This window comes from Leptopilina boulardi, unplaced genomic scaffold (genome assembly GCF_019393585.1).
Source record: "Leptopilina boulardi isolate dan_hultmark-lab unplaced genomic scaffold, ZJU_Lbou_2.1 LbouV2_51, whole genome shotgun sequence".
NCBI classification, from domain to species: Eukaryota; Metazoa; Arthropoda; class Insecta; order Hymenoptera; family Figitidae; genus Leptopilina; species Leptopilina boulardi.
The window spans coordinates 1,405,004-1,430,834 of NW_026137996.1; the positions used below are offsets into that span (position 1 = coordinate 1,405,004).

The following is a 25,831-nucleotide window of genomic DNA, read 5'->3' on the forward strand; positions in this document are numbered from 1 at the left end:
ATTTCTTCAGGTTAATATCAACTCTAAACGTATAATTTTAATTTTTTTTTTTTTTTTAAATTGCCCATCAAATGAGAAATTATTGATTGTAAATTAAAATCTAGAGGAATTCTGAAATTTTTATTATTCGATTCAGGATGTTAATTGTTGCGAGATACAATGGTGAAAAAAAATTGTTGAATGTAAAATTAATAATTAGATTTTAAATTAATTTTTCAAAAAGTGTAAAATTAAACAGCAATTAATATCCATTGGTAAATTAAAAAAAAAAAGTAAAAAAAATTGTTGAATGTAAAATTAATAATTAGATTTTAAATTAATTTTTCAAAAAGTGTAAAATTAAACAGCAATTAATATCCATTAGTAAATTTTTTTTTTTTTGACAGAGAATAATGATGATTCTTTCTTGCAGTGTTTTATTTTTTAATTTCATAGTTTAAATTTCTTTAGACCCTGAGTCCAATTAGGATAATTATCTAAAATTCGTTTGCCATAATTTTTTTTCCTTTTCGCAAAATTTCTAGGAAGTATAAAAAAAAGGAATAAAATAAAATAATAAATTGTATAAAGGAACAAAAGCTATGATTCATTAAATTCTTTTATGACAATTTTTTTTTTTTGATTTCCTATATTTACAATTATAAATTTCGTTTTTTTGTTTCAGGATCAACAAGTGGAATTTATAAAAAGGTGAATCAGTCTTTGTCGATAAGAATGAGAGAAAGAATTGAAGAAAAAAGAGTGAAGGATAATTTTCGTGGCTATGTGAACCACAACCTGTGATATATACCGTACCGATGACACCACACTCGTGGTTTCTTGGCAGATCATTCGTAAGAGTCAAATCCGCGGATGGAGTCCTATAGATCGCATGTTGCAAAGATGATGATGATGAGGATGATTCGGTGGATGTTTCCTCGTAGTCACTCCAATGCTTCGCAGGCTTAATGAGGTAACTTCCTGTTGACGTTGTCATATGTCCTGTCTGTAACGGAAATTGTAAATATTCACATACGTTCTGCATCACTACCTATATGGCGATTCATTTTAAAATACAAATCTTGAATTATTCTCTCGTCCTGATAAAAAAAAGAACCGGGTGTCTGCAATTTTTTTTTTTTTTTTTATAAAATTTCAAGGTTCGAAATATAAATATTTTTATAATTTTTCCATTTATAGATATATATATATTTTTTTTTAAATTAAGATCGAAATAGAAAAGAAAAAACAATAATTTATTTCTCCCGCGTTTAGAATCTATTTGATAAATCAATTCTTCCGAGTTGTGAAATAAGATTTAATGAATTCGTGATACGAGGATTTCAGCGAATTCTAGAAAGGAATATTTAACTTTCTGCAAAAATAAGCATTTTGCGAAATACAGAGCCATACGTACTTGAAATGCGAGAAAAAAATAAATGTCTGTTTTTCTTTCTTTTTAGTCTACAAAAATAGAATTTCTTTTTTTTTTTTTTTTTTTTTTTGGAACGAATTTTCAGGAACTGCTTTGCTTTTTTTTCAAGACTACTACGCCAGACGGTTTGTTCTCTCTTTTTTTTGGGATTATAGATCATTCCCTGGAAAAGTTCGTTAATTCTAAGTACTATTCGCAATATTCCTAACTACTGTTTCCTTTGAGGAAATGTATTTTCTGAATTGCAGCCAATTTCCTGGTTGATTTAACTTCTTTCCAATAATTCGTTTTACAAAATTAAAATGAGAACAGTAATTTATTCACGAAAAAAACAAAAAAAAAATGAAGACAAAAATCTTTTCAAAAAAGAAAGATTTCATTGAAAAAATATTGTCTTAATTTTAATTACCATTCCACCGCATAAATTAACAGCTACAATTGAATTAGGATCACCATCCACTTCTCCTCTGTAAAAACAATCCAGGTGTTGACCCGCGTGTTCCCACTTGCTTGTATTTTTTCTTACGTGCGTGATCTTAAATTTAGAAAATTACTTTTAATATTTTTTTTTTTTATCAAACTGAAATTTGTTTTTTTTTAATTGAGTTTTTTTTCTTGTTTTTTTTTTATTAAGTTACCTTCAAGCCTGGAAAAACGAAACTAGAATCAAGAGAGAGAAGCAAATGAAAATGTCGTCCAAAAGCTGTGAATTCATATTGAGGATGTGGATCCCAAACTTTTGCACTTTTATGCCGAAAATGACCACTGTGATGTCTTTTATGAGATGAATATTCATCAGCTGAAAGAAGAAATTAGATAAAATAGAAGGTGGTAAATAATTAAATAAAAGAATAAAAAAAAAGAGTAAAAAAAAATAAAAATTGTTTATTAAAAAAAAAACTTACGTGGATCCTCGTAACGATTTCGGCTGACTTTAAATAAATTGACATATTCCAGGTCTCCTTTATTGGTGGGTAAAATTTCGCCCTTGGAATTGAATGTGAACTTTGCGTCGCTGTTTTCCTGTCTTCTTGTGGCATCTTTTATTGGTTGACGTAAGACTGCCATTGAAAATGATAAGACAACATTTACACTCAGAAAACTTACGGATGAAGCACTTTTATGCAGAACTCTAAACGTGTGAGTAACTTTCTGCATTCCATTTATAAATTATGCATTTTTTTTTTAAAGGTAACTTAAATCCATGAAATTGAATTTATCTTTAATATAATAAATTTCTAATTATCTTTATAAATTTTATTTATTTTTCAAATTTTATAAATTTATTCAATTTTACATTTAATATTCTAATTCATTTATTTATTGATAATTCATTCTGTTGATTTATTATTTATATTACAAAAGGAAAAATATTTTTTTTAATTTAGACTACAAAGAACGTTTAGACAGTTTTTTTTTTTTTTTAAATTAAAATTCTAGAAGGGGAAATATTTTCTCGATTCTAGTTAATGTTAAGTAATGAAAAATTGTATTTGAGTTCTTTTGCACGATTTCATTTATGTAGAAGAAGTTAAAATTTTCTTAGTCACGGCTCTCTTTCTCTCTTTCTTTATGTGACAAATATATTTTTTTGGTTTACGATTCGTTACTAGGTCGTTACTATTCTCGTTTGGTTCTTCGTCATCATTAAATTTGCCGTCTCTTCTTTATTATTTCAATTGCACTAAGCAATTCTCTACTAGTTAATTAGAATCGTAAAAAAAATGGTACTAAATAGTTTTTTATTGCTAAAATATTATTTATCACCAAGGACAATTACTTGGATATTATTTTTAAATAGAAAATTAAATTAATTTAATTTAAAAGAAAAAATACATAAAAAAAAAATTATTTTTCTATTTTATTTCCTTTTCATCTTTTTATTCACAAATCTAAAGATGGTAGATCAATTGATTCAATTTGATCTTGTTGAAATTTAGAAAATTGTTTGCAACAATGAAATTCTTTTTTTTTTAAATTCTTCAAAGAAATTACATTGTCGATATGTGTATATGTGTGAGGTGACTAAAAATGAGCTCTTTTTGCAGAAATTGGAGCTTGGGTAAGAAGATGCAGCAAACAAGGTCGTTCATTCCCCAGTTAAAAATTCAAATCAAAAAAGCACGTTATCGCTCGCGTTCCTTTCTTGCGCGAACTTGAGACAATTTCCTGACTTGCAAAGCAGGATAAAATATTTATAATGTTGTCATCGACTGATGACATTATTACCAATTGCCGTCATCGAAAGATGTCTTTATCTAGCTCAGAATTATTTACACATCGTTGTATAAATATTTAAAAAAAAAAAAGATATTCAAACAGAAGTGATAAATGAAGTTTCCGGAAATTGTTACGCGATCATCAAATATCATCCCTCTAAGACGTATATATGTAAATCTACAACAATTGAGCCGTGCGTGCCGAAATGATAAACTGTGAGTTAAAATTAAACCGTCGCGTCGCGAGTAAGTCTCACTGCCATGTCGTATATACAAATTATTTGTACTTAACATTTAGGGGGTAAAAAGAGGCCATGGCCTGACTTCTAAGTCAAACAATGAGATCGGATTATGTTTTTGTTAACTTTTCACATGATGTCAGTTAAAGTTGAAGGTAATTTTGTTGAGTCATTAAAACGATGAGACGATCGTTAATAATATATGTAATAATAAATTCATAATTAGTTACGTGTGGGGGGGTAAATTCAAGATGAGTTAATATCAAAAATGATATCGTCTTGCAATATTTTTCATTGTGTAAATCAAATTTTTTCACATACGATTCTTTATTATTAATTACGAAAGTAAATGTTGAAAGAAAAATCTTGGAAATCCTCTCGTGGTACACTTTTGCTGCTTGGAATTTATTTTTTAATTTAAATCATTCTTTGAATGATTTTTCAAATTGAAATGAATTCTTTTTTTTTAAATTTGCAATCCTAAATATAGGATGGAAACTTGGATGCGCTTAGACTAAAATTAAAAATATCTTTCTAAAATTGAATGTTCCAGTTTCAAACAAAAGCATCCTGTTTTCCGGTTTCGCTAAAAAGCAATTTCTCATTTAAAATTCACGAAATAAGTGAATTTTTTTTGTCTTTTTGATATTTTCCTATTGTTCATTATAAAAAGGAGTTGTCTTGTTATTCGTTTGAAGTTATTTCAGTAAAATTGTATAGAATGTATATCCTTATTCTCTATATATATAGAAGTAAAGAGTCGTCGTGGTATAGGAACAGCAGCTCGGACGACACGATATCCGATTACCTTGCCGTAAGCTTTTTTTTCTACATGGAGCAAAAACCCAAGTGGTAGCTTGATTCTCCTTTCAAATGTTTCGAAAAAAAAAAAAAAAATTCTTTTTCCCATCATGACTATTGTTTGTCACGCGCTGTTTTAAGTAACAAAAGAACAAAAATAAGAACACGCGCCACATTCTAATTATTATTATTAGACATGTATTATTCATATAATATCATAACAATTACTGTCTTTAGAGATTATTCATTTTAATTAATTTATGTCAGTGGTGATATTTTATAATTATGATAATAATAATGAAATATCAGCAAAATATGAAAATTTTGATCAATGTAGAAAGATAATTAAGAAATTAATTATCATTTTTTAAAAATATTTAAATTATTATTAATTATTGGTTCCTTTTTTTTTAAAAAATTAAAATAGATTTTTGTATAGAAACAATAATTTCATAAATTAACTTTTAAAATGACAAATTTAGATGATAATTCGTTTAAATTCGATTACATTGATCTCGATTTATCATAAATGTAAGTTTATTTTACCTTCGACCTTAAATGGAAATAATGAACGTGCTATTTACTTACTCTATCGATATAAATACCTTTACTATATGCGCGACTGGAATATTCAATTCAAATGCTATATTCATCCATGGGAATCATTTGCGTGATCTGAATTTTCATGTCAAATTAAATTTTAATTGCATTTAAGTAATTTCGCTGATCTCTGCTTAATATTTCATTTCCTTTAATATTTAAAATTAGATTAAAATAGAGAGAAAGAGAGAGAGCAAATTATTTTTTTTTTGGCAATTTTTAATTCTTTTGTGAAATACAAAGTATTTATTAAAATATGTTGAAAAATATTTTCTTAAATAATTCTAATTACATGAATTTTTTCGTTATAAATGATAATATTCAATTTTAATTATGAAATAATACGATTTATCATTGTTCTAAATTTCTAAATTTATTGGAATTTATCTATTAGGAAAATGTCAATAATGAGTAGGACATTTTTTTTAAGAAACGAATGAAAATAAAACAAAGTGCATATTGCAAATTGATTTGCAACATATGACATCTATAATTTAATGCAATTTTATCTGAATGATGATAATAATAATTTAATAAAAAAAATGTTGATAAAAAAATTTTTTTTTTACATCTACATATACCTCGTGAGAACGATATAGAATTCAATTTATATATAAACTAGAGAAAAAGCATTTTAATGTAACTGAATTATGATAATTTACTGCAATTAAATTCATAGTTGAGAATTCATTTTCACAGCTGTGAAATATATTTCTACATATAGAAAGAAATGTGACATAAAAAGAGGAATTTTAATTAATTTTTTATTTTTAATTCAAACAAATCAATGGAATTAAAAGTTTAAGAAAATTAATTTTTTTACGTTTGAATATTTAATATTTTAAACTAAAATTACAATAAATGGAAATAACATTTATTATTTATATTTATTTTTATTATTATTGTTATTTATACTGTTTTTGCCAAAAAATATTTTATTATATTTTTAAGCCTATTTTATTATTTGTCCGCAGGAGAGAAGGATAAATTTTTGCAGTTTATATACTTTCTTTTTTTTTTTGATGATTTCCTTGCAAACGGACTTAATCTTACTCATCTGATGAAAGGTTGCTTAGTCACGTCTGGCGTTAAGCTCCTATGTTCTTTTTATGCATACTATATAACTCCTGCGTGAGAATAATCCTTTGAATCTTTGCCATTGGAGGTCAAGAATATTGAATTCGCTTTTTTCATCCCTCATTTTTTTTCTTTTTTTTTTTTTTTTAATTATCAACAAGTTTTCTGTCAATAACCTTTTAAGAATTGTGAATAATGAACTCTCATATATTTTGCAATGATTTTCATGATTGACGACGAGTAAAACGATTCCATTGACTGAAAATTACCACTGTCGATATACAAATATAAATTCAATTAGCAAAACTATCATAATATAGATATGATTGGTATTCATTAAAATGCTTTATAATTTATTCTCACGAGTTATATGCGATTAAAATAATGTCAATAACATTTTGTCTTAATTTCAATAAATTGCAATTAAATTTCCTGGTTCTTGGAGAAAAATTACATGTTACATAATTAAATAATTCAAAATTGAATTAATCATTTAATTCTAAATTGAAAACGATTTGAAATTAAATTATGTGATTCTAAATTAAATCAAGAGATTGAATTTTGGATTAAGTAAATTATTCAGAATTAAGTCAGTCAATTGAAAATTCCAGTCAGAATGGTAATTAAACTATCAGATAGACGTCTTAATAATAACTATTAGTATCTAATTGCAGGTGAATTAATTTTTTGTTTTCATTAAAAGGCGCTTCAATTAATTCACGATCAATTTCACATTCATTATTATTCAAAAAGTTGAATATTAATGAAATTTCACTTTTACAATTTTTATTTGACATCAAATTTATATTATTACATTTACAGGTCTCGATTAGACTTTAAGGCACAAAGAAAGTCGTTTTAGTCGATTTATATGCAAAAAAAAAAATTATTTTTTTTAGTTATTAGATATTAGAATTCATTTTTATGAATTTTGTAATGAGAATAATTCTATAAAAATATTATTAAAAAAATTTATTTCGAATATTTCAGAATTGAACTAATTTTAAGATAAATTTTCAAAATTTTATGACAAATTTCTAAAATGATAGAAAAAGAAGCTTTTAAAATTGAAATATTTGAAAATAATTGAATTTCAAAAGATTGTGTTAAATTTCAGAGAATAATTATAATAAGAGAAATTTCTAATGATTTCTGTTATGATAAAGAATTTATTAGAAATCACATATTAAAATTAAATTCCAAAAGTTTTTAATTGAAAAATTCTTTCAGATAATTGAATTTTCGAAGAATATTATAAAAATCATTAAAAATAATTGAAATTTTTGCAAATAATGAAATTTCAAGTGATTTTGAATTAAAAAATTTTTTTGATAATTTTATTTACTAATTTTATTTACTAATTTTTTTTTTAATTATAAACAATTATTAAATTTTATAAAAATTTTAATTTGAAAAATAGTTTAAGATAATTGAATTTTTGATCATTTTATTTACTAATTTTATTTACTAATTTTTTTTTTAGTAAATAAAATTAGTAAATTTTATAAAAATTTTAATTTGAAAAATAGTTTAAGATAATTGAATTTGTTAAGAATTTCATTAAAATAATTAAAAAATAATTAATTTAGTGAAGAATTTTTGTTAAAAATTTGATAAATAATTGAAATAATGAAGATCTGAATTGTATACTAAAAAATGTATTTTGTTTAAAAATTTTGAAAAAAAAAGAAAATTGAAAAAGTCGCATTTTATTAAAAATAAGTCGAAAAAAAGCCTGTATTTAGGCAAATTAATTTCATATACCTTTTTTTCGTCAAATAAGGAAATATAATATTTTATAATAAAATTTGAAGTTTTAAAATTAGTATAAAAACTTTTTTTTTTGGTTTCTTTTGGGACTTGAGGTAGATTTATTTATTTATTTTTGCGAAAGATTTTTTGTCTATTTTTTCCATTTATCTCTCGATTATGAGAATTATGTGATTTATTGATATTTTAGACAATGGTAATTTTTTTTTTTTTTTTTAAATGACGACTTCAACCTTGGCGGTCGTTGATTGAATATCAATGAATGAAAAAAAAAAAAAAAGAGACTTACCTTCATTGCTAATATCTGTTGTGTTTGATTCCAGGGGAGCGGCGACGGTGGCGGCGACAGATCGATGTGACACAAGCGATTCCTGGCGTTCATCCTCGTGTCGCTTGTCAGTGTTGTTGGATTGTTGATGAACGATGGGAGCGGCGCTTTGATCCTTGTCAAACGCCCCGGCAATACCAGTGGTGTTACTGAAGAAACCAGTCCAAAGAATCAGCAAAAGTATCACCAAAACGAAAATAACCGCAGCAGTGATCGTTGCGAGACGATACGAGATGTAAGACATGCTTGCTCTCTGTGGAGGGTAATTTTTTTTTTTGTTTTTTTTTAATGCAGCCGAAAAATTACGGGTGCGTTAAGGATCTCCCTTTTTTCGTCAAAAAACACGGCTTTCGTCCAAGAAGTCGAATACACTGAACGACAGGTTTGAAAGCCCTTGCCGTTCATCGCGTCGGCGATTCCTGCCGCATGGATGAATGCCCGAGACAGAAATCGGAGAACTCGTCCCGCGAGTTTGTTCCCTTGGCGTCGGTCAATGTCTAGACCACGATGCCCAACTGGGTATCGTGTGTCATCGCAAATTCAAATCTTTGCTCTATAAACGGTGCAAATTTTTGTGATCGTCGTGATTTGAAATATTATCATGCCTCTCTTTTTTCTTTTTTTTTTTCTATATGTCAATCTCGAGCACGTGGAAGTACATTTTTACAAATGTTCCGAAATTTGGTCCATTAGAGAGAGAGAGAGAAAAAGAAAGATTGTATTTACATTGAAAACACACCGGGAGAGAGAAACTGAGAAAAGACCTTGTGAGGCTTTCGACTCGTGCCACCTCCTCTGCCTTTTTCTTCTTCTTGTTCTTCTTTGTTACAATCTTCGATGACTTGCTTCACTTTTCAAATTCCGTTCCTAAGACAAAGGTATAAAAGAGAGATCAGAAAAAGAAGAGAATTATTTTTGGATTTATTAGGGTGGAGAAATTTTTGGGTTCATTAAACTCGACAATTTCCGACATGTGTATTTTTTCGAATTTTTATCCCCCCTCTTCTTATTTTTTTTTTTTTTTATCGTTCTTTAATCGTTTTATTTACAAGGGTGAAAGAGGATCGAAACGATGAAAAGCCGTTTAGATTAAGCGGAAGCCCCCAGGGGGGAGACTTATGTTGATGTTTTTCATGAAGAGCCATTCTGTGGTTTACTTTGAGGAGTACCAAGTGTCGAGAAGGGGCATAAAGGTAGTTTATTACTTGAGCCTTTTTGATGGCGAGGGAAGGGGGGTTTTTTTTTATCTTCTCCTTACATATCTGATTTGTCACGTTCGTTTATATTCTTTATAGGAATGAAAAAAGGACACAAAAAAGCAGAGAAATAAAAAAAATTTGCAAAATTTACTTTGAAAGGAATGTTAATTTTTTCGGCTAAATCAATTAAAAGTTTCGTTTGAATTTTCGAATTTTTATCATAAAATTAATTACTAAAATTATATTCTCTTTTTTTTAAATGTGTTAAACAGTTAATTAACATATTGAAATTGCGACTAGATATATTTTTGTTGATTCGGCATAAAAATTTTTTTTTATCTTATTGCATCACTCTTTTTCCAAACTGTGTTATTCATGTGAAAATTGTTTTGCCCACATTGAATTATTATTTTAATTGCTTGTCTTTCTGTTTTTAATTATTGTTTCCAAATATTAATTCTTTATTATGTATTGAAAATTATTTTTCGAAATTTATGCAGCTAGTTTCATGTTTATAATCTCATTAATATAAAGTAAAAGTTTTATATTTATGCGAATAAAGAAATTTGGTATTGAAAATATATATATATATATAACCCGCTGAGAGGAAAGTTTTGTGTGTAAAATATTTTTTGCTATTCAGATGAATGCACAGATTAAAAAGACACAAGAGAAAACTGATCAGTTCCGGGTATCAATGTTTTCTAAGTTTTAAATTTTTATTTGAATTAAAAATTAGAATTTTTTTTTTTCTCTCAAATAATCGAAAGTCCTTTTTTTATTCTAATTCGATTAATTATATCGTTGTAGTTTCTTCATCAGGTGAAAATAAGGTCAATAATTACGAGTTTTACAAAATAGGAACTTGTATCACATTTTCTAGAGAAGGAAATTTTATTTAGAACAAGAAACTCGTGTTTAGTTTTTTTTTTTTGATCTATTTGACCATTTAAATTTTCCAACGTGGGATTTCTTTAGATGAATATATTACTTATAAGACGACCAATAAAGTCGCCTTACTCTCATATATGAATGGGATAAGATAAGTCCTCGTACGAATAAATTCAGGATTTCCTTTTTTGGAATGCTTGACTAGAAACGCCCCAACTCGACACGCAATGAGATTGCCGTGTTGGTTCTAATCTGATTGCTAAAATAAATCTTTTTATCCCTTATAAGTGCAACAAACAATAAGAGACTTGAAATCACATCCACCTGAAGAAGGCGCTATAAAATGGTGAACGCATTCTTATTTTTTTTGTTCCGCAAGATTTTACGACCTTGTCAATTGAAAAATACATATTATTATTTACGAGAGAGAAATCGTTTTTTATTATTTGAAAAAAAATGTTCGCCTCTTCCAATGAAAATAACAAAAAAAAAACTGATTCCGAAAACTGTTGCAACTCTTGGAAATAATTAAGCATCAATCACACGGTTTATATAGTAGTCGATGCAAACTGTTTGAAATCCTTGTCTGCGAAAATCCCCAAGAGGTTGGCAGTTGGGAGGCCCCCCCGAAGGCCAGAGCGTAAAACATAAACTTTCTCGTAAACGACGCTCTCAAAGTTTCCGGAATGCAGAATTGGCAGTTGCATCGCAACACAGCCAAGAAGCTTGATGATAAAGATAGCGAGATACATTTTACAGATGTGCGCACAAAACAACGTTCGCGAGGCTAATCATAAAATAGTTGTAAATCAGTGATAAGAAAATTTCCGGATCTTTCAAAATGATAATCGAATGAAATTATTCACTATTATATTATTTGCAAAACTTAACTTCAAGCGCGAGATTATATCGTATATATACGATGAAAAGGAAGATGGATAAATTAGAATTCAATGCTCGTATATATATATTTTTAGAAATACGAGAGGATATATATTTTTTTTTTGTTTTATTATAGAGAGAAGACCGAATTCACCGTAATTAAAAAAAAAAAAATAATACTTTCTCTTATAGGAATTGCAAATTTCTCATATTTCAAAATCAAGATTTTCAAAAACTGTCTACACTTTTTTTTTTATATAAAGGGATTATAAAAGGACACCTGTTGAATAAATTTCACAAAAAAAACAAAAGTATTAAATTTCTTCAAGGATCGTCTCAATTTTCTCAGATTCAACTCGTGTACAAAAAAGAAATGTAAATTATGATTTCGGGGAAAAAATTACAATAAAATTTCGAAATATTAAATTTTATTAATAATTAAATTGAAATAAAAAATTTGCATTTACAAATTTCAAAAATTTTCGCAATTTTAATTTCTTGTTTTTGAATTATGCTTTTCAATATTATTATTATGATGAAAAATGATAGATAGAACAGAATGATGAATATTGTTTTTCAAGTTTGAAAATTATTATACGAAAATGAAAATAATATATTAACCGCAATCGTGATGAAGTTTTGAAAATAATGTGATACTCGGAGGATAAAATATGTGGCATTTATCAGTCTACGTTGGATTAACAAGTTTACTGGACAGGGCAACAATTCTGTGTTGAATAAATTGTATAGACAACAAGTGTCGGGATAGTAGCAAAATAATAAATTAAAATGATAAATTTTCAAATTCGAATTCAGTTTAAAACAATAAACAGTAGAATTTTGAAGCGGGTGTGTGATAAATCGAGAAAAAAGAAGGCGAAATTTTTTTTTTCAAATATTTCTCAGTCTACGAGAGAGGAGCCGCGAGTCTGACCTCTTAAACTGTTTTTTCTCCCTGGGAATGATAAATTGGATTCTTTTTCCTATAAGGGTCGAGAGAAGGCTTTTTTTCTATTCTGACGAGGGTGAATCAATGTGTAGGAGGAATATAAAATTCTCTTCTATATAATTTCAGTTTTAATTTTTTTTTTCTAAATTAATTATGTTAATTATAAATTAATTTTTGCCTAATTTTGTTATTAATTAATAATTGAATTATTTGAATATTAAATTATATATTAGAATATTTATGTCTAGATAGTAAATTTTTAATATTTTTTGCAGATTCACAAGGAGAAATTGATTTATTTCAATGAAATGTGGAAAAAAATTTTGTCTCAGAGATGAAATATATGGTGAATGTGGTAATTAAACGATGGATAAGGATCTATCATTCATCTTATGTAACTTTAACCTGAGAAAGCAGAGAGGTGCCGATAGAGAGTGAATGTTCACTTCCCATTTCTTTTTTTTCCTCTACATTAAACGACTCAGAAATAGAATGTCTAACTGGATTGAACTCAAGGAATTGACCTCTCTTCTTAAGTAAAATAAATCGGGAGACATCGTATTGCCCTCCCCCTTCTCCTTAAAAGGCCATGTAAGTACCCTATTGAATTAAATTTAAAAGGAGCGATGCTCTTCTCTTAAGAGGAAATCTCGTTGGAAAAAAAAAATTTCCTCCCTTGGATGATTCACTCATTTTTATATTAATTTATTATCTCTTTAGAATGGAACTTTCAAATTAAATTATGTTCGTTTTAGTATTTATTATAATCAAATTTTAGAGAAATTGTTTCGAAAAAAAAAATTAATATACTTTTTTTTTTTTACTAATTTCGATAAAAATTAATTTTTTTTTTTAAAAAAAGTAATTAAAAATTATTTTTATTTTGAAATTTTTTTTTTTTGTCTGTTAAAAAGGATGAAAGGAATTTTCGTGTAATTAATTGAAGGGAAATGTTTATTCGTTTTGCTTTTGCATGAGGATAACATAACTGGTGGAGTCACTTAATTCCCCTCTGTGTTGGTTTCGAATCTGCTATTAAATCTGAGATAGGGTATCGGCATAGGACGTTGTGAAGGCTTGTTGGGACGAAGTAGGCAAAACGACGAGTAAGGAGTTAATGGCATTTTAGGCATGGCTTCTTGTATATAAAGACTTCTGGTTCTATAGAGTCGAGGTCTAGGTCAAGTTATTTTCGTCACCTGTGGGGGCTCTCTCTCTCTCTCTCGTATATATATAAAATATAAACCTGTCAGATATCTTCTCTGGCATATGTATCGAACAAATTATGGATTACTGAGTAAAGCGAGCTTTGATTTGATTCAACGCTGATTCATGATGTGAAGCATAATCCGTATTTATAGTCGGTTTTTGTTGATGACCGTGATATTCTTTATTGATGAGATCCAATTGCCATAAAATTTCGAAAATCGGGAAAAAAAAAGTCAGGGACGATTTTGTTAAAATCAATTAAATTTCGATAAAATTATAGTAATATATATTTTATATTTTTCATTTATAAAAAGAAAATAATATTTATAATATTTTTAAAATATTGAGTTTCTTTTTTTTTGTAACGCGATTGTATAATATGTGAAGGATTTTTGAAAGGAAAAATTTAAAAATAGAAGTACTCACTTCCGTGGGACTAAAAATAAAGAAGACTAAAATCAGACTAATTGTTTAGACAATCGATTAACCATCTGTTATTATAAATATCGTTAAAAAAGGAGGCGCGAGCATTGTGATAAAGTAGAATTTAAAACATTTGAAAAACATCGAAAATTGAGACCCCTCGGTGAATTGAGACTTTTTTATTTGTTGTTTCAATGTAAGAAATAGGTACATCTGGTTTTCATTTCTTAAACTTCTTTTAATCGGACTACTAGTGACGAAGTTTTTACTATATATATATATACACCTACATATTCGAGACATTGTTGATTTTACATGTCTTAAAATATTTTTCCTGTCATAATATAAAAACTATTCATCCGGTATGAATAGCTCTTCATTTTTTTTTAAATCATATTTTAACCCTTTTTGTTGATCTTTTTTATTTTATTTTTTTTTTTTTTAAATCTGATTAAAATTTTTCGTGATTTTAATAAGAAGATTATTTTGAAAGGAGATGAGAATTTGTTGGAGGGGAAAATAATTCTTTACGGTTTGATGATGATGATGATGATGATGATGATAATAATCTTTCCGAAGGAAAGTGAAGACATCGAGGTGTGAAATAATTAGATCTTATTGCATTCTGCTGGCGCTTCTAATTCAAGACAGGACGTATCATATGACATGACAGGATAATCTTCTCGCCTATGATTATCCAATCAACTATTATAGTATCTTTTTTTCTTCTGCATTTAATAAAGTAAAATTCATATATAATATGGTTTAGATTCGAAAAACGAGAATGCAATTAGACGAAATCATTTTAACAGGGCTGAATATATATTGTAATGGCAAAAAAGCGCGAGAGCAACTGGATAAATATCAAAATGAAATACGAGCTGTCGCCGCGGGTAACATTAAAGATAACGAGACAGAATTCTTTTTTTTTTTTCTGTATTTAGATTGAACATTACGCCAAGTGATCTTGAACTTGAACCTTCGTGAAAATTTTTCTTACGCCTTTGATTCAACCGTATAATCTACCCAAGTAATACAAATTTATTTTCTTTATCAGCCATCTCTGATTTTATCATAAAATTGTATCTTGTGCATTTTTATGTTATTAGAATTTATTAAAGACAGTCGCCAAAGACAAGAAGAGATAAGAAACATTTTTTTTTTTTTTTTTTTTGCGAAACAATCATTAAATGTGAATTATTGATATTTAATGATAAATATATTAATATTGTCAATGATTAATAGAAATTTTTTTTTAAAATTATTTTGACAAAAGTTAATAATTTTACAATGTATATCCATTATGTAATAATTATTAGGTTGATAAAAACAAAAATTAATATTGTATTGTTTCTTTTTTAAGGGTTAATTATGTGTGTGTGCTGACCGGAATTTGAAGCTAGAGAGACAAAAAGGAGTACAAGAGAGCAGTTTACATAGTAACCTAATCAGGAAGAATTGCTGAATGAGTCAGACAAATTGTCTACCATTTCTGTTTGTCTTCGGACTGCTATATACTTTCTCGCACTTCGATTTCCTTTGTCAATTATCTCCTTAAACCTCCAGTTTGTTTCGAGGTTAAAAGCTAAATTCAAAAGGTTAGTAGTGACACAAAGTGATAGATTTCTATTATCAGAAAATATTATTTGCCTTTATTTTATAATTCTTTTAAGTTTTCTTTCTTTTTTATTTATTTACATCTCGTTATTTTCAATTTTAAAATATTTTATTAATTTTTAACAATTTAAATAATTTTGTAATTTTTATTACATTTTCTTTCTCCTTTTTTTTGGAATTAATTATTCTCAATATTATTTTTCACTATTTTAATATTCTTTTCAATAATTTGTTCTATGGTTGTGGTTTCGATTTAAAAAAAATAAAAAATTCTCGATGCACCAAGGGGCTTTAAAATAAAAAATGAAAAGGTTGAGCGAACAAGGTCTTGGGTTATAAAGTAACGCTTTTACTCATTAAGAGAATAATAATTCTTAAAACCAGTTTCAAAATCTGATGAATTAAGATTTATAAACTATATACAAAAGAAATTCCGCACAGTTCAGGGAAATTGTATATTAATATAATATGAAAAATAATTTAATTTCAAATCTTTTTTTTTTTTTTTTGTCAGTATTAATGTCAATTTGGTGTTTTTTCTCGAAAAAAAAAAAAATTCAAGTGGGCCTCAAGTGACATATAAAAAATGGATTTCAAAAAATGACAAGTATAAAAAAAATAGTGGGTATTAAATATGATAAATAAAAAATGTAAAGAAATTTTTTTTTTTTTTTTCAAAAATTAGCTTCCTACACTTGACCAAAGAAAAACATTAATATTAATTGCGATTCATTAATATTATTAAATTATACGCTGTCACGAATCACAGTCACAAGTATCTAATCTCTCTCTTTACATAGCATTTACAATCTTTTGACATTAACCGCTTGATCATATCTGCGATTATGATTTCTGTTTTTGGGAAGACTTGTTACTTTAAATAACTGAGAAGAGTATTTATCAATATTAAAATGTTTTATTAATATTATTAATCAAATCGATTTCTAAATTTTTTTTTAAAATGTCTTTTTAACAATGTGTGAGAATAGAAATTACTATAAAATTATCAAAAATAATATTTTAGCTTAAATTTTCAAAAAGTCTGATTAGTTTTTATGAGAAAAATAGAAAATAATTATCCATGTGAAATATGAATAAAAAAAGCAATGTATTGTTTTCTTATCTCATATCTATTCACATTGGAAAATATTTAATTATTGCAATATAATTAAAAAAAAAAAAGTTAATGTTCGGAAAGATTGCATTTTGCAATTTTTATATTTAGAAAACCCCCCCATGGTGCGGAAAGTTTTCTTGCCCACGTTTAAAACGCCCACATAATTTATACCTCCCTTTCTTTTTATTCATTAATTATACCTCAACTAATTCTAAATTTCTGTTTTGTGATTAGAGTCTGATTACGAACTTTGTATATGCAAATGACAATTTTTCTGCTAAATGGACGTCAAACACTTTTCTCGAATATTAAATATATTCATTGAGTGATAGTGTAAAAAATGACAATTAGAAAATAACATTTATTCAATGAATTAAATATGAGTGTTTTAGATTTTTTTTTTTTTAGAAACAAATTTCTTTAAATAAAAATTTGCTAATATTTCCTTTTTTTCTGTCCAATAGGTCCAAGAGGCAATTTTTAAAAACAGACTGCTCGTTGATAGAGCCAGAGTTAAAAAAAAAAAGACGAATTCAGTAGTGAGATTGGAGTAGATTATCATGTAGCATACAAGTACAAAATATAAATAACACACAATATCTAGAGATAAAAGAGAATTCTGCAGGCGAATGAAAAAGAAATCGTTCGATTGGCGCCAAACCTCTGATGGGTCCCGGAGGTCATCATATATTGGAAAAATGGATTGCCTGCGGGGGAATCATTTCGAACTGTCGAAAAAAAAAAAAATATCACACGATTATCATATACTGATTTCATGAATAAAAGCTTGAGGAACGACAGGACTTTCAAGATCAATTATACGGCTGTTACACCATAACCGGCTATGCAGATGTATCTTCCATGTTGCATATATTGGGATGCTGTGTATGATGCTCTTACACTCGTTGTGGCATGCATGTCAGTTCTTGGAAGCACTTCGGGTCAAGATATTTAAATATTTACGAGGCGTCAAAATTTTGTGGTCCACTCCACGAAGAGTTCTTTGCGCTTGAATTGAAAAGCTGATAAAATCAACACCACAGCAAAAAAAAAAAAAACTATTATGAATCGATTTCTTCACTTCTTTTTTTGGATAGACAACTTTATCACGGGAAAAATGATTGATTCATCGGTTTTTGTGTAAGGTAAAGGAAATTATTTTATTTAACTATTTTTTTTTATCAATTCGATTTAATTTTAATTTGATATTTTTTCTTACTGATAATAGTTTCTTTTTCATTAAAAATTTTATTCAAATAGTAAAATTAGAAATTAAAAACTAATAGAAAATAATTTTTATTTAATTGTCGTTAAGATTGACGAACTTTCTATAAATTGAAAAAAAAAAACAAATATAAAAATATTACAGAGAGAATTGAATGTTAAATCTTCACACTTGGCAATCATTTACATTTATGAAGACATTATAAATGCAAAGTGCAAAAAAATACTTTGATTTCATTACTGTATCCAATCGATTTTATGAAGTCTTAGCAGGTTCTTGAATGGCTTGAAGCCGATAAAAGATGGAAATTAAATGACTCATAAAATTATCAAATGATTTAGAATTTGTGTGTATTAAAAGAATTTAAAAAAAAAAGGAAAAAAAAAATATATATACACATAAACATTGTTGGCTAATATAAGAGTTTAATTGCATAATAAATTATTTAAACTCGTAAAGTTACAATTTTTATAATATAATATTGAATACTATCATTAAAATCAGTGAATGTTTTTCAATTTTTTTTTTATCTTCGAAAAACAATGAGAATCTCTTTTTTTACGAGAGAAAGAGAAAACAATGACTGCTTATATATTTATAATCAATTAGACAAGAATGTATAGAAAAACAAATATTTTAACGATACCTATTGTATTGTCAGAGGGTAAGAAAAGATTTTTAGTGAAAAATTTTGTAAGGAATTTTTTTCTTGCGATTTACAAAAAAAAAAGAAATTAGTTGCGATAAAAGAAAAGTTCTATTTTGAATAATTTTTGGCTATCAATGAAAGTATTATATACTATACTTTCTGAGAAAGATTAGATAGTGAAATTTACATAATTTTATTATTCCTACTTCCGGATATATATTCTTTTAATGAAAAAAAAAAAAACTGAAATATGATAAAAATAGTGCTCATTTGCAAAAAAAAACTTGATGAAATCATAATCGGAACTAAATTTAGAACTAGTGCCAAATTAAGAAAGAGTATATATATATATATATATGCGATTGTAAAAAATAACAATCGTGCATCTGGTCTCTGCTTTCCGGTAAACCTGGCCTTCGACAAACTTCCGCTTTTTTCAAATTTATTTAAAAAAAGAGTTTTTTTTAATACTTCATTTTACTAGAATTTATTTTCTTTTTTGAAATTATAACAGAAAATTGAAAGTTGAAAATTGTAAATTGTAAATTATAAATTACAAATGAATTTAATTAATAATGAAGATGCGTTCACAAGTTATGATTCCGAAAATGAAATAATTTATATTTCACGTAGGCGGAAGGATCTTTAAATTTCTTGGATTCAGGTTTCATTCTCTCGGAATGTTGATGCACTTGCGTTTTAAATTAGTATCATCGTATGGAGAGGAGGATATGTATAACTACTGCTCTAAAACAAAACGTGTATAACTGCAAAATCTATCTTTACGCACGGTTTATATCACCTTTACAACTTCAAAAATAAAATTACCTCGTAACTGAAATTTTCTTTAAATTTCATTTTTCAATAATAAAGTATCGATAAATTTTTTTTTCAAATTAATAAAATTATTATAATAGTTTCTAAAATTTTAATTTTTAAAACCTTGAATAATTTTTGCAAATAATTTCTAATTCTATCAATGAAATTACAAAAAATAAATAAATTTTGCAATCAAAACTTTTTGTTTTTATAAATTAATAAATTATAATAGAAAATATTTTTAATTCGCAATTTAATTTATCTATAGAACTTTGTTTTTTTTAACGATTTATAGAAAGTTTGTACAATTAAAAAAAATAATAATTCACATAGTTAATTAATTTGAAAATAATTTTTAATAATTGATTAAAAAAGAAAACAATATAAAAATTCAACAAAAAATAAAATAATGAAAAGAATTCGTCGCAATAATGAGGAGGAAAAAAGAAATGAAGGTTGAAAGAGTAAAATAATAAAAAGAAAAAATCCCTCTTTATGAGAAAAAAAAATGATAAAGAAAGAGAGAAATATAATTTAATTTGAAAATCGAAGGACAAATTTTGAAATCGAATTGACAAAAGTTGTGCGAAAATTCTATTATAACTCAAATAAATTAAAGAGGTGCAACAGACTGCAACAAACTGTCCGAATTTATGATCCGTGTCTAAAATATTATGTGATCCTACAGTGTGTTCCATTTCCAAGAAGTGAAGTGAACAGATAAGAAAATGGGCTCTCATAAAAAGGTTATTTTGTTCGCGCGCGCTACACTTTTGAAAGAAAGAGGGAGATGTATTTGATGCGGTGCGGGCACTTGTTGGTAGCACAGGACGTCTGGCGATAACTTTTAAGAATCATGTTAGACAAAATTTTTATATTTAAATTTAAAAGAGGGTGTTGCAAAGTTTACATTGAAGGGAAAATAGATTCATACTATTACGATTATTTATATTTTACTCTAAAACTACTATTATTAATATATATAGATTACAAAAAGGTTTTTTTTTATTTTCATTATTTCTTGTAGGCAAATTGATAAATTTTTTTAAAGAAAATTAAAAAAAATACATATTAAAAAAAACCAAAAATACAATATGATATAAAATGAAAAACAGAGATTAACAAATAATTAAATTCACGTGATTCTTTCCCAACGAAAGGGGTGGGGTGGGGGCTTGTGATTGAATCCATTGAAGTTGAATTTAAATAAACAAAATCCATTTTTTTATTTAATTAACTGATACTGAGAATTATAAAATTTTTGAGTCAATAATTATTTTTCCAAGAAAGGTATTATATATTTATGTCAAATATATGTAATTGTTTTGCATTGTCAGATCAATACAATGTTTGTTTTCTTGTTTTTGATAAACAATAATAATTTCACTGCACTTCTCTTTCATTGCAAAAAAGCATTTATTTTTTTTAACACATATATATATAAAAAATTACTATATTTTTTTTTATTGAGATCTATTTTTAAAAATAGAATTAATTTCAAAGGGTACAAATGTGTATCATTGTTAAAGAAACTATAATTTTTAATGCCAATGAAATTATTTTTTTTTTCTATATGAAATAATTGATGTTTTTTTTCTTTTTTGCTATTTTGTTTTTAATTTATAAATGATTTTTCCTTATAGGTAAAGTTGTACTTTTGAAACAAGGCACTAAATGAAAGTAAGAGTTCTATTGTTTGCGAATGAATTACAATAATGTCAGGACTAATTCCCGTTTTGCTGTAGAGGAAAGGAACAATATCTCATTGTCGCCTGGTTCACATTTATTTAAATTTGACATACGCATCTGTAAGTTTGCTGAATAGGATTTCATAATCCGGAAGACATTTGCGTACTGGAAGAGAAAGAGAGAGAGAAAAAAAAATGAAAACGAGGAAAAAAAAAGAATAAAAGAAGCCCACACACTATCAGTTTGTCTTATGCAAATAATGTAAATTGTGTACGAACAAAAAAAAAAAAAATTTTTTTTAGGAGGGAGGATACGTACGAAAAGAGAGATATGGCACTACTGGCATTGACGACCCACGTTTTTCTTATTCAGTCGCAAGATATGAAGTGACACGTTGACAACTCTTTTAATTCGAAGCTGATTAGCAAAAACGAGTAAGAAAAAAAAGGAAACATTTTTTTTTTCAACTCCAACGCATTGTTTACCTAATTATTTTTTAGAATCGAAATTCATTGACTCTTGTTTAAAAAAAAAGTGTCATTCCTTATTTTCTGACACATTTTTTTTTTTCTATAATTAAATCCATATTTTTTTATTATTATTATTATTCTTGGGAGAAAGAAACGATGAATGAAATTTTTGATGAAAAAATACGATAAAGAAGTTGTTGTTACCTTCTGCTTCAGAGTGGGTGAGAGTGGAGAACGTAAATTACAAAAGCTGCACCTTCACAAATCTTGGCGAATGTATTATCAAAGGACCGCGCGAAGGGAAGAGAATCGAGAAAAGGGTTGAGGAGAATTATCCCAAGTTCAATACAGAAAACTACAGGAATGGAAAATTTAAAGAATAGAGTAAGTAAACTTTAAAATAGAATCTTTTTTTTAGTTTAGAAAATTTTAATTGCAAAAAAATGAATTATAAAAGAAAAATTATTACAAAAATGAAATTTAAATAAATAAAAGATAATTTCAAAGATTCAGTAGAGAAATTTTTTTTTGAAAAAAATGAAAAGAAGACAAGGAAAATTTCTTTTTTTTTTTTTTGGAGAACAATTGGTGAACAAAAAATAGGGGGTTGAAAATTAAATCTCGATTGTGGTCTCGCGCACTTTTCACACTCGGCGTTTGATTCTTCCTTGTCTTCAACTATATAGTAAATACGATGGGGTTGTTGAAGATTCTTCCTTCTCAGTGGACATGAAAGAAGAAACTAATGAAGAAAGGCAGCACGAGCGGAGGTACGAGCCGGACGAACGAATGAACGAACAAGTGAACGAACGAAGGAGCGGACAGCGATCTCGCCTTCGCGACACGTTTTCCCCCACTCAGGATTCTCTCTATAGCAAACCATGCACGCAACCTCTCCAAGTCAGGGCCGTGTTCCATTGCGATTTTGATTGTCGTTATTTTAAATTGAAAATTGTTATTATTTTTCCTTTATTGTGAAAAGAAAGACAAACGTATCTTGTCAGCGAAGACTGGAAATAATACATGGCGAAGATCAAGAAGAAGAAGAAGAAGAAAGAATCGAGAGGGAGCGATGCGACAAGATAGAGCAGGAGTATACAGAAAAACGTGCAGTGAAAGAAAAATGAAGAAATGAGGGAGATATGAAGAAATTCAAGGATAACAAGATAAGAAAAGAATCAAAGGAGTCGGAGAAAAAAATGAAGAGTACAAAAAGTTTAGGTATTCAAAGAAAATAGTGGTGAGGAAATTAAAGAATGAAAGAAAATGAAAAAAAAGAAGAAATATGAAATAGAGAAGATAAAGAAAATTTTTTCGATTTTTTTTTTTTTTCTAATCGAGAGAGAACTTCATTATTTTGAAAAATTAAAGAATAAAATGAAAGGAAAATTTAAAAATATTACAAACAATTGAAGAAAAAGAATAAAAATCAAAAATAATTAAGCGAGAAAAAAGCGAATGGGGTGAAAAATTAAAAATAGTCAAGAATATTAATACAGAAATAATATAATTGAAGGATAAGAATAAATAAATAAAATAATAAAAAAGAAATTCCCATAAATAATAATCATTTGAAAGATATATAACAATAATTAAAATATAATAATGACTATAATAATAATAATTAACAAAAACAATAATAAAAAATTATTTATAAATAATCAATAAATAAAAAAGCAGACAGAAAAATATAGGGGAAAAAATTGTCCATCATTAATGATAGAAAAAAAAGGGAGTTATTTTGACCCATTGATTTTCTTGATTATTATCAGAGGAAAACGATAAAACTGCTGAGTGCACCTTTTCTCTTTGATTATTGCCAAGTTTGTTATTCTCTTTTTCTCTCTGTATGTTTATTTTACAAGAATTTTTTCCTGGAGCTTTTGCTAAATTTATTATTGTTTTTCTTAAGGAATAACTTATTGAGAAATTGATTCTGACTAACATTGTTAATTAATTTAAAAAAAAAAATTCTTCTTTAAAAAAAAAAATCCTGTATAGATTTTTGTTTTCTAAAAAAGTTATTTTATTTTTGAAAACTCCATTATTTGAAAAAAAAAATTCTCAATTTTTTCTCTTTTGATTTTGTTTAACAATATTTGTTTCTTTGTTGTGAAAAAAAATTCTCTCTCTCTCTCTCTCTCTCTCTCTCTCTCTCTCTCTCTCATTTTACCTCCAAAAGAGATTTCTTTGAGAAAAATAAAAAATTAAATCATAAAAATGCAAAAGTAGGGAGAAAAATCGTAAAATTATTATTTTTTTTTAAATAAATATTATGGACATTTATATAATTTATCGCTCTAAGTTGATTTCTTATGTTTGACAATATTCTTCTTCACGACATATAGTAAAATTTTATAGTATTTTTTTTTTTTTTTTGCAAATATATAGTTAACGTCGTAATTTATAATTTGACTTATACGAAAGGATAGCTTTCGAATGTGATTTCTTAAGCACTGCACCGCAAAGAATTTTATTTTTAATTTATGACCTGCAGTCAACGTCCTCCTTGCATCGCATATGTATAGCTACAAAGTAACCCCAGGGGTATTCTTTGGAAATGAGAAAAAAAAAAGAAAAAAAAATCAAGGTGTTCTTTCTGTAACAAATTTTCATTGATAAAATATTGAAACATTTTTGTTGTATATTTTTGCAGTAATTAAAATTGATTTAATTATTTTTTACAAGATTTTTATTATTCAATTTTGAAAATAATGATATAAAATGATGTAAAAATAAAATATTAAAAAAAGAAAAAACAATTGAAAATATTTTAATAAAAAAAAAAATTGATGATAAGAGATGAAGAAAGGAAAATAAATTTTCAAATCAATTTTTCTTCTGTCAATGAAATTAGCTGGCAAATGTAAAAAGTATGGTAATAATATTCTTTGAAAATGATGAATTACCTTAATTACAAAATATTATAGGCAACGATACGTTTATTTGCATGTTTGCTTACAAATTACTTAATCTGTAAGCATTAGACTTATGATATACAATTATTATAGCACACTGAGGTAGTATTATCTACTCCCTACCGTGCAGTAACTACCACGAAAGTGCCAATTTCTCACAGCAATATAGAAAAGTTATTTTAACTGTCTAGAACCTCTATCATTACATTTTACGTGTACTTAAAAATAACACCAATTACAACAACAATTTTCTCTATATATATATAGAAAATTATCCATTAAAATTGAGTGCAAATGCAACACTTCTTTGAGGAAAAAAAAAAAAAAAAATTCCTATCTCTTTTTTGAAATAATTTACTAATGTCACTTTTTTTTTTTTGCTTGAATTTTATTTCCACTTAAAACGAGGTCCCCTAATTTTAGCTCATTATCTAATCAGGACGAATTAATGAAATTGGAACTTTTGAAATATATTTCACGATAATTGTTTTTTTTTTTTTTTGTTCCCCAGTGATATAGAATTCTAGGAGGTTGGACAGAAAACCTGTTCGTAAACAAAAGGACGAGAGACGAAAGATCCTGAAATGAATCTGTGGAATATTCTTGGAAGTTCTTGATAAATTTTCTTTGCGCGCAAGTGTTATTTAAATGAATAAAGAGGAGAAGGGCTTGTTCCTGAGAAGATGAGTTAAATTTCTCGAGAGAAATTCGAAGGAAGAGGAGTGAATGAGAGGAGAACTTATGAATGAAACGAAACATCCTGAACATTACTCGTAATATTGGTGAACCATTTTAAAAAATAAATTTATTTTTTTTTTCGTATTTTTACAATATTTTTCTTGCGTTTATTTTTATTTTAATATTTTGGTTAATTTTTCTTAATTTTTCTTTGCAGCTGTCAGTATTACCGAAAATTCACAGTGGTAGCAGATCTTCTTATTCCAGTCATTAACCTTTCTTACACTTACACACATAAATCTGTATGGAAGAACGAACTTTACGGGACTTTAATAATGGGGGATGAGTCAATGCTGCAAAAATACTGAGAGAGGAAGTGTAGAAGAATTTTTCTTTCGAGAGCGATTTTCAAAGATTTCTTTATGTTTTTCAAAGATTATTAAGAGACAGAGGGATTGGAAAAATTTTCTACAGGTATTTTAATAATTTTCCTTTTTTTTATATAATATTTAATTTTACAAAAAATATTGAGAAAAGTAAAAGAGAATTTTACCGGGATAATATTTGTAAAATTGTTTCGCGAACATGGATAAATTAATTGAAAATTATTTTATTTGAATTATTGGAGTTATCGGAACGAAAAATTTA

The 25,831-nt window shown here is 26.8% G+C and overlaps 1 protein-coding gene and 1 long non-coding RNA gene across 3 annotated transcripts in view; one reads left to right on the forward strand and one right to left on the reverse strand.

Moving 5' to 3' along the window:
• The window catches only part of LOC127289879 (A disintegrin and metalloproteinase with thrombospondin motifs 9-like), a 33,530-nt gene extending 11,595 nt beyond the window's left edge, over nucleotides 1-21,935 (reverse strand). Inside the window, exons 1-6 of the mRNA XM_051318116.1 lie at nucleotides 21,792-21,935; nucleotides 8,410-9,315; nucleotides 2,320-2,475; nucleotides 2,053-2,213; nucleotides 1,824-1,949; nucleotides 796-985 (exon numbers count right to left, since the gene is read on the reverse strand). Coding sequence (XP_051174073.1) covers nucleotides 796-985; nucleotides 1,824-1,949; nucleotides 2,053-2,213; nucleotides 2,320-2,475; nucleotides 8,410-8,692 — 916 coding nt within the window. The 5' untranslated portion in view covers nucleotides 8,693-9,315; nucleotides 21,792-21,935. The remainder of the gene's footprint in view (nucleotides 1-795; nucleotides 986-1,823; nucleotides 1,950-2,052; nucleotides 2,214-2,319; nucleotides 2,476-8,409; nucleotides 9,316-21,791) is intronic.
• On the forward strand, nucleotides 817-25,652 carry LOC127289880 (uncharacterized). Of its 2 annotated transcripts, none has more exons than XR_007844232.1 (11): nucleotides 817-952; nucleotides 2,049-2,245; nucleotides 2,372-2,554; nucleotides 8,444-8,683; nucleotides 12,645-12,960; nucleotides 15,365-15,599; nucleotides 17,200-17,880; nucleotides 21,072-21,551; nucleotides 21,804-21,971; nucleotides 25,017-25,287; nucleotides 25,401-25,652. It is a non-coding gene; the product is annotated as an uncharacterized LOC127289880 (long non-coding RNA). The 2 variants fall into 2 exon arrangements; XR_007844231.1 differs by having other exon boundaries at nucleotides 2,049-2,242.
• Nucleotides 25,653-25,831: the final 179 nt, after the last annotated feature.